The following is a 14,719-nucleotide window of genomic DNA, read 5'->3' as shown; positions in this document are numbered from 1 at the left end:
GTTATTGGATTAAAGGTGTGTGATAGGGATCAACCTTACCAAGCAAGAAACAGGGTTTTACAGTTTACAATTTTGGGGTTCACAATGGGATCAAATATCCTGCAACAGGCACGGAAGAAAATTGGAGTGAAATACTTGTGCTGAGTCCTCTTCTTCAAGATTCATAATAAAGCAGATCTTAGAGGATCAGAGTCCAGGATGAAGGAGTAAAACTGAAAAAAATAAAAAAAAAAAGAACTCTCCATAGCATTAAGAATTAAGTACTCTTTTCATATATGTCTGGAGTCACTAATTGGGGAAGTGGGAGGCTGCAGAAGGCCACTGGCAACTTTCATCAATTTTCAGATATGGCCAGGTGTGTTGCTGTGTGTGTGTGTGTGTGTGTATGTGTGTGTGATTGTTATGTTAAATGTCAGTCTTTTCTCTAGTGTCTGTGCTTCTCACTTCCCAGTGTTTGGGGAGAGTATTTCTTTAATGGGTTGGAGGTATCCTGAACTCTCAAAGAGTTACCAAAACATTGGCTTACCTCCTAACTAGACTTTGGACTTATGTGACATGTGGTCTTTACTATGGAGAAGGGAACAACTGCCTACGTATTCCTGACACAGCACTGATCACAGACAAATGTAATGATTCCATCAAATATAGCAATAAGTGACTTGCTCTAAAATCCACAGTAAAATAGGTGAAACAGGACATCATGCACTCATGGAGTAATAGAAAAAAAAGAAGAAAAAGAATCAGAGACTACTAAATGAAGATCAGGAGGTCAAGGTCATACCTGCCTACAAAGCAAATTTTAAGGCTGGGCTAAATGAGACCCTGTCCAAAATACACATAACGCACATGTGCATGTATGAACGAATGCATGCACAAATGCACACACAATTTTCTGTGTCTATCCTGTCCAACTGTCCCGAGTGTGTCATCTGCAAGGGAAAAAACCTTTTCTTTTCAGAACCCAAGGGTCAGGGGAGGCACTGGAGAGAAACTTAGAGCATCAGGCACAATGATGTCCAGGGAGCTGAGAACAGAGACAAGCACTTGGGCCCAGTACTCAGCCAAGGCTTGGTAAGGCAAGACGGGTATGGTAAAACTCTTCAAAGCTGATTGATGTTGGGCAATCATAGAGGCATCTCTTAACATAGGAAGAGGTCACATCACCTTGGGCAGACACATTCATCAGATGACTTGAGTTCACATTATTCTGGATACTGGCTACACAGGAGCTTAAGTAAGTGTTGGGGGTTGAGTTGTGTTCCCCCTGCCCCCGATTCATATTGAAATTTTGGGTTCCAGAGCTGAAGATGTAGTTCAGGAGATAGAAGGTTATCTAGGAAGCATGGAGGTCTGGGTTTTCATTCCCTGGTACTACATAAAGCAGGTATGGTATGAGCCAGACGCTGGGGAGGCAGAGGCAGGAAGATCAGGAAGTCAAGGTAAAGTCATTCCTGCCTACAGAATAAATGTTAAGGTTGGGCTAAATAAGACCCTGTCTAAAACACACACAAATGTATATGCACAAATGCACACTCCTTGCACATACAATTCTGTGTGTCTATCCTACCATCTTACTATCCCGAGTGTCATCTGCAAGGAAAGGAAACTTTTCTCTTCAGAACCCAAAGATCAGGAGAGGCACTAGAGAGAAACTTAGAGCATCAGGCACAAATGGTTTAGGGGGATGAGAGCAGTGACAATCACTCAGGCCCAGCACTTAGCCAAGGCTTGAGAAAAGAACACAGGGATGGCAGAACTCTGCAAAGCTGATTGATGAGTTAAGTAGAGAAGAGCACAGAGAACTGAACTAAGTGGAAATGAGCACAGAGCAGTGTTTCCTGGATAAGTAGGGAAGAGCACACAGCAGTGTTACTGAGTTAAGTAGAGAAGAGCACAGAGCAGTACTGCCAGACTTAATACAGAAGAGCACAGAAAACTGAGCTAAGTGGAAATGAGCACAGAGCAGTGTTTCCTGGATAAGTAGAGAAGGGCACAGAGCGGTGTTACTGAGTTCAATGGAGAAGAGAACAGAGCAGTGTTGCTGTGCTAAGTATAGATAAGCACACAAAGCAGTGTTACCGGGCTAAGTAGAGAAAAGCACAGAGCAGTGTTAAGTGTTACCTGGCTAAGTAAAGATGAGCACAGAGTTATGTTACTGGCAATCACAGAGGCATCTCTTAACATAGAAAGAGGTCACATCACCTTCAGCAGACACTCACCTTTGTCAGATGTCAGAGCAGTGTTACTGAGCTAAGTAGAGAAGCACTCAGAACTGTTTCTGAGCTAAGCAAAGCAGAGCACAAAGCAATGTAACCAAGCTAAGTAGAGAGGAGCACAGAGCAGAGTCTCTGGGCTAAGTAGAGAAGATCACAGAGAAGTGTTTCCTGGCTAAGTAGAGAGGAGTACAGAGTCGTCTTACTAAGTTGAGCTTAGTAGAGAAAAGCACAGAGCAGTGTTACTGACTAAGTATAGATGAGCACAGAGCAGTGTTTCTGGGCTAAGTCAAGAAGAGCACAGAAGAGTGTTACCGAGCTTAGTAGAAAAGAGCACAGAGAAGTGTTACAGGGCCTAGTAGAGAAGACCACAGAGTGGTGTTGTCAAGCTATGTTTAGTGAAGCACAGAGCAGTGTTACCTAGTTAAGTAGAGAAGAGCACAAAGCAGTGTTACCTAGTTAAGTAGAGAAGAGCACAGAGAAGTGTTTCCAACTTAAGTGGAAATGAGCACAGAGCAGTTGTCCAGTCTAAGTGGACATGAGCACAAAGACATCTTACCAAGTTTAGTAGAGGAGAGCACAGAGCAGTGTTTCCTGGCTAAGTAGAGAAAAGTGCGGAGCAGTGTTTCCTGGATAAGTAGAGAAGAGCACAGAGCAGTGATACCAAGCTAAGTAGAGAAGAACACAGACAAGTGTTATAGTGCTAAGTAGAGAAGAGCACAGAGCAATGTTTCTTGACTAAGTAGATGAGAGCACAGAGCAGTGTTTCCAGGGTTAACCAGAGAAGAGCACAGACAAGTGTTACAATGCTAAGTAGAGAAGCGCACAGAGCAGTGTTACTGAGTTAAGCAGAGAAGAGCACAGAGCAGTACTGCCGGACTTAATACAGAAGAGCACAGAGAACTGTTTCTGAGCTAAGTGGAAATGAGCACAGAGCAGTATTTCCTGGATAAGTAGAGAAGAGCACAGAGCGGTGTTACCATGCTAAATATAGATTAGCACACAAGCAGTGTTACCGGGCTAAGTAAAGATGAGCACAGGGTTATGTTACCGGGCTAAGTAGAGAAGAACACAGAGCAGTATTGCTGAGCTCAGTAGAGATGACCACAGAGCATAGAGCAGTGTTACTGAGCTCAATAAAGAACAGAGCAGTATTACCCAGCTAAATAGAGAAGAGCACAGAGCAGTGTTGCTGAGCTAAGTAGAGAAGAGCACAGAGCAGCATTACCAAACTAAGTCAAAACTTTTCTGGTTTCCTATAACCTGTCAGACTCAATACTGGAGTTAGGAGACTTCAAAGATTAGTTTGTTTGTTTTGGTTTTGGTTTTTTGTTTGTTTGTTTGTTTTTTGGTTTGTTTGTTTTTTTTTTTTTTACTTAATTAAACGCTGGCAGTAGATATGTAAATTGAATTTTAAGGCATAAGTGTTTATAGCAGTTTGATGAATAGTGCAACGGGCAATAGAGTTAGAATGGGGTTACTGATACTGACACTTTAAATAATTATGCTCAAACTGACATTTCTACAGTAGTTGAGTACATACATGCACTCGCGTGTGTCTGAGGCAGTCTCATTCCAGAGCTATGTAGCCCAGGTTGGCCTCAGAACTGCAGTTCAGATATCACTGGGAGGTGAAGGGAAGAGGACCATGAGTCCAGCCTGAGCTCCACAGAGAATTTGCAGCCATACTTTCTCAAACCGCAACAATAAAACTAAACATAAGAAAGAGAGCAGAGGAGGGGGTAAATTAGGGCTCTCCTGCCTCAGACTGTAGTGTGTTATCTGGCCAGTGCCACCAGGCCCAGCAGTGCAGAGTTGCTCCACAGGGTCAGTAAGCAGTTGCCAGGCTAACCAGGCTGCGAAGGTAGGGGACGCTCCTAGATAGCTGTCCTCTGCATGTCCGCCGAACCTACAAATCCCAGAATGCACTGCGGTGAGCGGAGGCGGAGCGGCGTGAAGGCCGAGTTCTGTGATTGGCGAAGAGCTCCAGGCCAATTGGAGGCGCTGTTGTTTGTCAGTCCCGGAGCCGGTCCGCTGAGGGAAGGTGGCAAGATGGTGTTGGAGAGCACTATGGTTTGGTGAGGAACTTCGGACTTGTCCAGGGGGTCGCGTCTGGTCGCTGGTGCTCGTGGCGCCGAGGCGGGAGGGCCTGGGTTGGGGACGGGGCCGCCGGCGGAGATGTGGCTTTGGGGCCTGGGGAGAGACAGGCAGGAGACTCCCTGAGTCATCCCGGCCCAGGAACTCAGGCCCTGGAACCCGTTCCCCAGACCAGCCTCTCTTTAGCCTGGTTCGCTTACCCAGCTCTCCCTCCTTGTCTCCGGTAAAGGAAAGAGCATTGGGAGCAGAGGCCAACCGCCCCATCCACTCGACTCGAACTTCGTTGCCTTTCCCTGTAGTTTATGTCAGGGAAACCTCACAACAACACTGGGGAAAAGTAGTCCTTCATTTCATGAGTCGGACTTAGGTGATTTACTCTAGCCATACAGCACATTAAGTGGTCGTGATACCCAGAAGTCAAATTCAAAACTACCGGGCGGTGCTCTTCGATGAATTAGCTCTTACCAGGTTTATGCTCGGGATGTGTACCTATTGGAAGTTGGGTTAGAAGCTGAGAACCAGAAAAAAGGAAAAATAAAAGTAAAGCTGAGGATATTTATTTTTCAGGGCTAAGAGGGTTTTGTTTTTGTTTTTTCAGAAACTGGTATTGAATCCGGAGCCCTGTAAAGGCAGGGAAAGAGCTGTACGAATGAGCCACACTCCTTCTTTATTGCATTTATTGTTTGTTATCCTTATTATTTTTTAGATAGAGTTTTTACACTGTAGCTCAGGCTGGCTTTGAACTCATTATTTGAGAAGATGCATAGGCTGGCCTTGAACTTGGGCTTTCTGTTTCCACCTTCCAAGTATATAGGACTATAATTAGCCTGAGTTACCAGAACCATGCTTCACTTTGGAGATTGCTACAATCTCCAATACAGGGTGCTGCCAGACTTGTTGGCTCTAGCTTGTTTTCCAGCACTTGGAAGGTGAGATGGGGTTTCATGATCAGGTCTACCTAGCAAAACTCTGTCTCAAAGGAACACAACCAGGACACCAGGTGAAATTTAAATTTCAGGCAAATAATGAATGATTTTTAGACTAAATGATTTTAAGTACAACTCAGATATTGCTCTTAAAAGTTACTTGTTGTGGCTGGATGTGGTGGTGCGTGTCTGCAATCCCAGCACTAGAGGAAGCAGAGGCTGGTGGATCTCTGTGTGTTTCAGGCCACCCTGGTTTACAGTGTGAGTTTCAGAACAGCCAGGGCTACACAGAGAAACTCTGTCACGAAACAAACAACAAAACACACCCACAAAATAGTTACTTGTTGGTGCTGGAGAGATAATTGAGTGGGTAAGAGCACTTGCTGTTCTTTCAGAGGACTAGAGTTCAGTTCCCAGCATCCATATTGTACTGTTCACAGCTGCCTTCTTGACTGTCCAGAAGATCCAGTGCCTTTGACCTCTGTGGACATACACATACTCACAGCTAAAAACAGTAAAAATCTTGAAATTTAGTTGTTATTTGTCTGAAATTAAAATTTAACCTCAAATCTTATTTTTTTTCCACTTCTGGGAGAGATTATGTTAAAGTAGAAAGAACGTAGATTTAGAATCCACAGCCCAGTCACTGGCAGTTACCTTTTGCACATTCTTGAAGAATCGTAGTAACTTCTACATGTCTCATAGTATAGGTAGAACATAAGTACTGTAGCATCATGGTGTTTGGGGAGTTCTCAGAATTTAAGAGATGTGAAGAGAGGTCATTACAAAGTTGCTGAAATGAGAAGTCCCATGTGGGGGAAAATAGACCACAGAGTGGCTTTTAATGTAGGTTGTTGGTGTAAGGTGGGAGGGATCATTGTAGAAAGAAATCATGAATGAAGAGCTTGAACTCTGTTCTGTACCCTGGCAAGAAGATGCTGAGGGTGAGGGAGTCAGACCTTTGTACAGCTTGGCATTTAAGAACATTGGTCTAACCAGATGTTGTGGTACATACCCATAATCAACACAGGAGAGGTTGAAACAGAAGGAACATGAATTCGAGGCCAGCTTGGAGTACATAATGAGGTCCCCAAAGTTTAGACCTGAGACATTAGCCATCAGTATAATTGCCCAGGACAAGAATAATGAGAGCATTCCTGGGTCTCCTTCCTTTCTAGGCAATAGGGTTTTCTGTAGGGGCCTATTTTAAAATGCAGGTATTTTGTCTTTATTCCTTATTAGCAGAGCCAGACCTTTTTTTGTTTTTGGTTTTTCAAAACAGGGTTTCTCTGTGTAGCTAAGTAGAGAAGCGAGTCCTGGACTTGCTTTGTAGACCAGGCTGTCCTCAAACTGACAGAGAGGCCTGCCTCTGCCTCTGCCTCTGCCTCTGTGAGTGCTGGGATCAAAGGCATGTGCCACTGCACGTAATATCTCTATTTCCTTGATGGTTAGTTTTTTTTATACATGATATCATGCTTGGTCAGTAGGCTAGCCTGGAGCTCACTGGAAGACTTGTTTTTACTGCTGTTGTAATAGAGATGTTATCTCAAGTTGTGCTGGCACACACCTTTTATTTCTATTTTTTAAGATTTATTTATTTATTTTACATGAGTGCTCTATTTGCATGTACACTTGTGTGCCAGAAGAAGGCATCAGATTTCATATAGATGGTTGTGAGCCACCATGTGGTTGCTAGGAATTGAACTCAGGACCTCTGGAAGAGCAGACAGTGCTCTTAACCTCTGAGCCATCTCTCTAGCCCCATGGCACGCATTTTTAATCCCGGCAATTTGGAGGTAGATTCAGGAAGATTAGTTCATTGTCATCTTCAGTTATAGAAAGCTCATCCTGTTTCTAAGGGAAACTGAGGTTAAGGGAGGATAAGGCGACAGGATCTCAGTGTGTTGCCCAAGTCAGACCCCAAATCCTGGGTTCAAGAAATCCTCTTTTGACTTCCCAAGTAGCTCAGCTTTCAGGAAGCTCTGTTGCCTGTCTTGTATTTCACTGGTGGATTGATTGGTTTTGCAATACTTGGGATCAAACTCAGGACCTTTTTCATGTTAGGCAAGGATCCTATCACAGAACTTCATCACAGCTGTGTTCAGTATTAAAATTATGATGTCATGGAAAGGTTGGGTAATACCTTAAGCCCAATTTTGTTATGATTGTAGGGATGAAGGAGAGAATTAAATGCTGCTGAGGGAAAGCAGTTCTAAGAACTACAAACAATACCACCCTATTCATTCCAACCTGGAGACTGGGAAAGCTGGGCAGTGTGGTGTTTTGTTTGAAACGGGATCTCGCTACGTAGCCCTGCTTGAATTCCCTGTAGTCCTCTTGCCTCTGGACTACTAGGATTAACATTGGCAGTGTGGCTTTTTAAGGAATGCATGCATAGGTGGTAAGGCATCTCTTTTTTTTCCACCATTAACCACTCTTCTTCCTTAGAGGTTGTGAGGCAATGCAACTACGTTGTTCACTGTCAGTTTTCTCTCCCTAAAGCACCTGTCATACTCTGACCATTTCCCTGTCCTTATTTACTCACTGGTCTTGCTCACAGCCCTTGCACTTAGCTGTTCCATCCAAGTTGTGCTCAAAGCCTCTTTTTATACCTGTACTTGCCACTTCCTTTGATGCTTGAGAGGCTGCCCTCTCCTGAGAGTAACTGGGAGCTATTTCAGGAAAGCAGGACTTGAATGGCATGGCTAGTGGGATCAGCTGGGTCTTCACATCCTTCGTTCACAGGTGTGTTTGGGTCAACACCAAAGCTAGTCTCTTGGATTGCTTCCTGTTTTGTGGTGGTGCAATCAAATCCAGGGTATCATACATGTGTTTATCATCTCTCTGCTAAGCACTTTACATGCATATAATTCTCAGTGCAACCCCATATGAAGAATACAAGGAAAAACATGTAGGGCCTGGCAAGGTGGCTCAACTGGTAAAAGTGCTTGCCTTGTAAGTCTGATGACCGCTTCAATTTCTGGCACCCTGGGAAGACAGACCCAGTTCCCAAAAGCTGTCTTCTGACTTCTATATGCATATCATGGCAAACGTGTGCCTACATTCATCCTGAGTGCCCAATAATAAACAGTGTGAGAGAGTAAAGTAACTGGACCTTAGAAAAACAAGCAACTTTCTTAGAGATAAAAAATTAACCAGGGGTCCCAGGTGTGGTGGTGCACACCTTTAATCCCAGCACAAGGGAGCCAGAGGCAGGTGTGTCTCTGTAAGTGAGCTCCAGGACAGCCAGGGCTACACATGGAAATCTTGTCTCTAAAACCAAAAAATTAACCAGGGACTGGAGTGTGATGTTCAGTGGTCAAAAGAGATGGTTCAGTTCTCAGCATCTACATGTTGTTTCAAATCATCTGTAATTCCAGTTCCAGGGGGTGGCAGAATGAGAACAGGAACCCGTGCCTCAACTGACATTCCACCACCTGCTGTTTCTGCCTATTTTTCTTCCTTCTTCCCTCCCTCTCTTCTTCTGTCCCTTCCTACCTTCCTTTTTTGGTTTTCCAAGATGGTTTCTCTGTAACAGCCCTGGCTGTCCTGGTCTTACTTTGTAGACCAGGCTGGTCTTGAACTTACAGTGATCCGCCTGCCTCTGCCTTCCAAGTGTTCCAAGCGCTGGCATTAAAGGTGTGCCCCACTGTGCCTGGCTTCTTGTTTTTTAATACATTATCCCTCATCATTTTTTATTCTATTTATTATCACATAAAGCTCTTGTAAGATGGGGGGAAAAAAGTCACCACTGAACCAGAATTTAGCTTTCAAATAGAAAGTATCTTGGTCTGGGCACTGCCCCTTCACATAGCACAGGTAGTGTCACTGGCTGTCAGAGCAAGAGTTGGTCCTGAACCAAGAATGTGGCTCAGTGCTAGATAGTAAATTGTGTGACTAACTCCTCTCCTCTCCAAAAATGGCAGAGGACTTGGGTCTGTATTTCATAGTATGTAGATTCTGGTTTGGATTTTTGTTTGTTTGGTTGGTTTTTTGTTTTTGTTTTCTTTGAGATAGGGTCTCACATAGGCCAGGCTGGCCTCAGACTTACAATGTAGTTGAAGCTGGCCATGAATTCCTGATCCTCCTAGCTTCATATGCCAAGTTCCAGGATTATAGCTGTATGCTACCTCATTTGGTCTATATACTCTGTTAAGATAGAAAGAGTTATAGGTGATTCTGTGTTCCAGGAAGCCTGAAAGCCAGTACTGTACTACAGTGTGTCTGGCAGGAGGTGTTGAAGGGTCCATTTGTGGAGGATGTTTCAGGGGATCTTTCAGTGTTTTCCCCCCTCTCTTTTCTCCTAATCCGACAGTGTGGACAACAGTGAGTACATGCGGAATGGAGACTTCCTTCCCACCCGGCTGCAGGCCCAGCAGGATGCTGTCAACATCGTATGTCACTCAAAGACCCGAAGCAACCCTGAGAATAACGTGGGCCTCATCACACTGGCCAAGTACGTGGGACACAGTGGGGCTTTAAAGGTGGGCGGTGTTCTCGTTGGGTTTGTAGGTGGCTGCCCCTTGCTTGATAGCACAAGTCTGTTTTCATCCATCCCTGTGCTCTTCTTCTTCAGTGTGGTCAGTGCAGCTGCTTGTGGTAGAGGAGGATTTGTTGACCTTGGTTTGGGTTGGTTTAACCCTTTTTTTTTTTAACTTAAAAACAAAATAATTTATTATTTATATAATATTCTGCCTGCATGCCAGAAGGCACCAGGTCTCATTATAGATGGTTGTGAGCTATCATGTGGTTGCTGGGAATTGAACTCAGGACCTTTGGACAGCCAGTGCTCTGAACCTCTGAGCATTCCTGTTTTGTTTTGTTTTGTTTTTTCACACAGGGTTTTTCACGTAGCTCTGGTTAACTTCAAACTTGAATGAACTTTTCTTTTTTAAAGATTTATGTATTTACATATTTTGTATTATATATATGTGAATATATTTTTTGCCTGCGTGTATGTATGTATATGCACCATGGTCATACATGCTGTACTCAGAGGTCTGAAAAAGGGATTCAGATCCCCTGGAACTGGAGTTAGAGCTGATTGTGAGCCACCATGTGGGTGCTGGGAAATGAAGCTGGGTCCTGTGCAAGAATAGTAAGTGCTCTTAACCGAGAGCCATCACTTCAGCTACCTCTCTTTTTGGAGACAGGGTCTCATTATATATAGTCTTAGCTGGCATCAGACTTGGAGATCTGTTGTATCTGCCTCCTTTATGCAGACTAAAGGCTTGCACCATCTTGTCCTTCAGGAGACCCTATCATAAAAAGGATAAAAGTTGTTTGTTGTAGTAAATTAAAAAATTGTGCTGTTGGGCTATATAATTTGCCCTATGATTATCATGGCGATATTATCTAACTCACTATCACAAGTGATAAGACACAGACACCTGGTAGATTTTATAGTTGCCTTATTTACCTTGGGCTGGGCAGATATTCCTACCTACCCTGTCTGAATCACTTCACCATCCACCTCCCAGCCCCCATCCAATGCCATCCTCCTTAACCATCGTATCTTCCATCTATAATCTTATAAATACTTGGTTTTATTCTTCATCTAGGCTTTTTTACATGATTATTGGAGTCCTTCCTCCCAGCCCCACGTGGTTTTTTCTCCAGGCTAACTCATTGTGGCATCCTCCTCCTCCCTCTCTTCCTTTCCATCTGTCTCCCGTGATTCTTGAACCCAAAAGCCTGGGAACCTTAGCTATGCTTATCCCATTCTGCTCTGCCCAGGTATAGGCTGCTTAATCAACCAATCAGGTATGTCTTAGGCAGGTTTACAAAACAATGATAGGTGTAACCAGAGGGCCAGTAACACGCATCAGACCAATCTCCAACAGTTGTTTTTAAGGTCTCTGAAAAAAAGATGAATAGCCAGGTGATGGTGGAACACGCCTTTAATCTCAGCACTGGAGAGGCAGAGACAGGCGGATCTCTGAGTTTGAAGCCAGCCTGGTCTACAGAGTGAGTTCCAGGACAGCCAGAACTTCACAGAGAAGCCCTGGGGGTGAGGGTGGGGGAAGGAAGGAAGAAGAGAAAAGGTGAATGGAGTGGTTAGGAGGCCTATGTGATCTGAACTCACGGAAATGCTTTGCTCACACCTAGTGACTGTGAGGTGCTGACCACACTCACCCCTGACACTGGCCGCATCCTCTCTAAGCTCCACACCGTCCAACCCAAGGGCAAGATCACCTTCTGCACTGGCATCCGCGTGGCCCATGTGAGTCCTGCTAGCTCCCTGCTGTGAGGACTGTGATCATTTCTCCAGAACTGATATAGAGCTAGATAGAGCAAGAAGAGAGGACCTAGTCAGTGTATCTCAACTTTCTTGACCCTTTAATACAGTGCCTCATGTGTTAACACCAACCATAAAATTATTTTTGATGCTACTCATAACTGCAATTTTGCTACTGTTATGAATTATAATGCAAATATTAATATGCAAGATATCTTATAAGTGACCCTTATGAAAGAGTCATCCGACCCCTTACAGGTTGGGAACCACTGAATTTGAGGTTGCTTACTCAGTATAGAAAGGATGGGTCAGGATGGATGTGAGGAATATGAAAGCAGAGTCCTTAGACTTGAGGGGTGGTCTTACCACTTTGGTTCTCTTGAGGCACAACAGAAAGAATAGGTGCATACCTTGAGCGCATGGTTTATAGATACTGTGAGGAAAAGAAGGAATAGGGTGACACAGGGAGGAACTTGCTCCATGTGGTTAACTGGGGACTTCTTTCCTTTCTAAGCTGGCTCTGAAGCACCGGCAGGGCAAGAATCACAAGATGCGCATCATCGCCTTCATTGGGAGCCCTGTGGAAGACAATGAAAAGGATGTGAGTCCGCAGACAAGCCTGCCAGGCAGAGCCTACAGTTGAAAATGTCCTGAAGCACTTAGAACTGGGTAGAGGTGTTGGGCATATCATCTGGGGACAGGTGGATGTGTGATTTCAGTGCTGTGGGCACACCTTTGGTAGGTGGTCGATTCTGTTTGTGAGGCAAGTTCAGTCATCACTACATAGAATCAATTTCTTGACTCTTTTCCCTTTTTTTCCTAGCTGGTGAAACTAGCTAAACGCCTCAAGAAAGAAAAAGTGAATGTTGACATCATCAATTTTGGGGAAGAGGTAAGTCAGGATTACAGACCATTATCTGATCTATTTGGTTATGAACAGGGTTGTCTTTTCCTGGAATTCCTGCTGGGACTGTCTGGAGACAGCTGCAGTTGTAGACTGAGGAACAGTATGTGAAGGGGGTATCTTGTCATTTGTTCTCTGCTCTGCAGGAGGTGAACACAGAGAAGCTGACGGCCTTTGTGAACACACTGAACGGCAAGGACGGAACCGGGTCACATCTAGTGACAGTGCCTCCTGGGCCCAGCTTGGCCGATGCTCTCATCAGTTCTCCTATTCTGGCTGGTGAAGGTGGTGCCATGCTGGGTCTCGGTGCCAGTGACTTTGAGTTTGGAGTAGACCCCAGTGCTGATCCCGAGTTGGCCCTAGTAAGCAGTTGTTGACCCTGGGGTTCTGATGTTTCTACAGACACCAGCTGATGGGGTTAGACAGTCCTGAGCACCTCCATATCATCATTTTCTAAGACCCTTTTCATATCCTCTTATTCTGTCTCGATTTTGAAGGGTACCAGGGCAAGACTCCACCTTTTTTCTAATTAAGCCCCAAGCTCTGCCCAGCTGCTTCCATTTTTCCCTAACCAGTTCTCAGTGTTACAGCTTCTTCCCCATGTGATAAAGCAGAAGGTGCCCTCCTGTGTTCTCTAGCCACAGCATCAACTATTGCCCCAGTAGTTACTTGTCTTGCTTTTTACCAGGCCCTTCGTGTTTCTATGGAAGAGCAGCGGCAGCGGCAGGAGGAGGAGGCACGGCGGGCTGCTGCGGCCTCTGCAGCTGAGGCTGGAATTGCTACATCTGGGACTGAAGGTGAAAGAGGTGGATTCTGAAGTCCCAGGCCTGAGGGAGATAGCCATTTTAGGCTGTGGAGTGGGAAGGGTTGTACTGGGCTTGGAGAGTAATGTGGACAGCCCTATGGGATGTTCACTAGCTCTATCCTGCCCTTCTGTCCTTTCCTAGACTCAGATGATGCCCTGCTGAAGATGACCATCAACCAGCAGGAGTTTGGCCGTGCTGGGCTTCCTGACCTAAGCAGCATGACTGAGGAGGAGCAGATTGCCTATGCCATGCAGATGTCCCTTCAGGGAGCAGGTGAGCCAGGGCCTGGGTGGCGGTGCCTGGGCAGAGGTTGCAGTGAGGAGAGAGCACTGAGCAGACTGCTTCTGTCCTTTCCTCAGAGTTTGGCCAAGCAGAGTCAGCTGACATCGATGCCAGCTCAGCCATGGACACATCAGAGCCAGTCAAGGTGAGTGCCAGCATTTACCCTCTGACCCAGTCAGGTCTGAAATCCCCTTGTGTTCAGATTCTCAGCCTTTTAGTGCTTGGTCTTTCCTCCCTAGCATTTCATAAGTGACGCCTTCGAGGAATAGAAGGAAACACAAAGATGTATTTCTTTGTAAACCTTGCAAGGCAACAGAGTGAGTTAGAGGAATGTTTCATTGTCCTGGAGTTTTCTAGTGGGAGTGGTCTGGATAGTTCTATGGGATTCCTCCCAAGATGGTCTGGGAGAAAGGAAAGCTAGCTGTTTTCCAGCAGGAGAGCTGCTGTCTGGTTTTACCCTCTGAACTCAGCAGGCTTTGCAAGGCTTCTGTGTTGTCAGGAATGCAGACACCATTCGTGGGCACGGATGGTGTTGCCATGTCCCTTTCCTTCCCTTGGTTGTACACCCCAACCCCTGCAGTCAGGAGTGGGCAGCATCTTGTTCCTCTCCTGTATGTTATGCATTCCCTGCCAGCATACAATGCTGCCCATGGCCCCCAGTTCATGGTACCCGTTTTCAGGAGGAGGATGACTATGACGTGATGCAGGACCCAGAGTTCCTTCAGAGTGTCCTAGAGAACCTGCCAGGCGTGGATCCCAACAATGAAGCCATTCGAAATGCAATGGGCTCTCTGGCCTCCCAGGCCACCAAGGATGGCAAGAAAGACAAGAAAGAGGAAGACAAGAAGTGAGAGCAGAGGGAGGGCTATCTGAGTCTGCCCAGGGGACTGTACAGACGGGGTTGGTTGTAGACTTAGATGTGCTATCTGCAGCCTTTACAACCTGAATAATAAAGCGAGGCAAGTTTTTCCCTTTTGTTTCAAGTGGTGTTAGCTTGCATGTAAGAGGGAAGGGGTGGACCTGAAGGAATGTCCTCCACTTTCTGCTCTGTAGGTGGCTCCTTCCTGTTATCTCTGACAGTTCCTCGGGCTATTTTCCTTTTTCATTAAGAGAAGTTTTGACCAGGTGCTTTGGCACACACTGTGATCCAGCATTCAGGTGGATCTCTGTGAGTTCAAGGCTACCTGTTCTACAAATTGAGTCCAGGACAGCCAAGGCTACATACAGAAACCCTGTGTACGTTTCTTTAAAAA

General features: G+C 45.3%; 1 protein-coding gene and 1 long non-coding RNA gene across 5 annotated transcripts; one reads left to right on the top strand and one right to left on the bottom strand.

Moving 5' to 3' along the window:
• Window positions 1-4,157: 4,157 nt before the first annotated feature.
• Window positions 4,158-14,449, top strand: Psmd4 (proteasome 26S subunit ubiquitin receptor, non-ATPase 4). 4 transcript variants are annotated; one of them, XM_021648103.2, is made up of 10 exons: window positions 4,158-4,291; window positions 9,552-9,692; window positions 11,345-11,459; window positions 11,989-12,075; window positions 12,298-12,366; window positions 12,525-12,740; window positions 13,067-13,184; window positions 13,326-13,457; window positions 13,544-13,611; window positions 14,147-14,449. In XM_021648103.2, exons 1-10 carry the CDS (start codon window positions 4,266-4,268, stop codon window positions 14,315-14,317), a joined length of 1,143 nt encoding a protein of 380 aa, XP_021503778.1. In that variant the 5' UTR covers window positions 4,158-4,265; the 3' UTR covers window positions 14,318-14,449. The 4 variants fall into 4 exon arrangements, with proteins under 4 accessions (XP_021503778.1, XP_021503779.1, XP_060249144.1 ...); XM_021648104.2 differs by having other exon boundaries at window positions 4,229-4,291; window positions 13,067-13,175; XM_060393161.1 differs by lacking the exons at window positions 4,158-4,291; window positions 9,552-9,692 and adding an exon at window positions 11,070-11,203.
• On the bottom strand, window positions 11,119-12,024 carry LOC132656989 (uncharacterized). The gene is made up of 2 exons (XR_009594835.1): window positions 11,885-12,024; window positions 11,119-11,520 (listed from the first exon to the last, which is right to left on the bottom strand). It is a non-coding gene; the product is annotated as an uncharacterized LOC132656989 (long non-coding RNA).
• Window positions 14,450-14,719: the final 270 nt, after the last annotated feature.

Source organism: Meriones unguiculatus, chromosome 10 (assembly GCF_030254825.1).
Source record: "Meriones unguiculatus strain TT.TT164.6M chromosome 10, Bangor_MerUng_6.1, whole genome shotgun sequence".
Taxonomy (NCBI): Eukaryota; Metazoa; Chordata; class Mammalia; order Rodentia; family Muridae; genus Meriones; species Meriones unguiculatus.
Note: the sequence above shows the minus strand (reverse complement) of the source record. Positions and strands in the feature narration are given on the sequence as shown.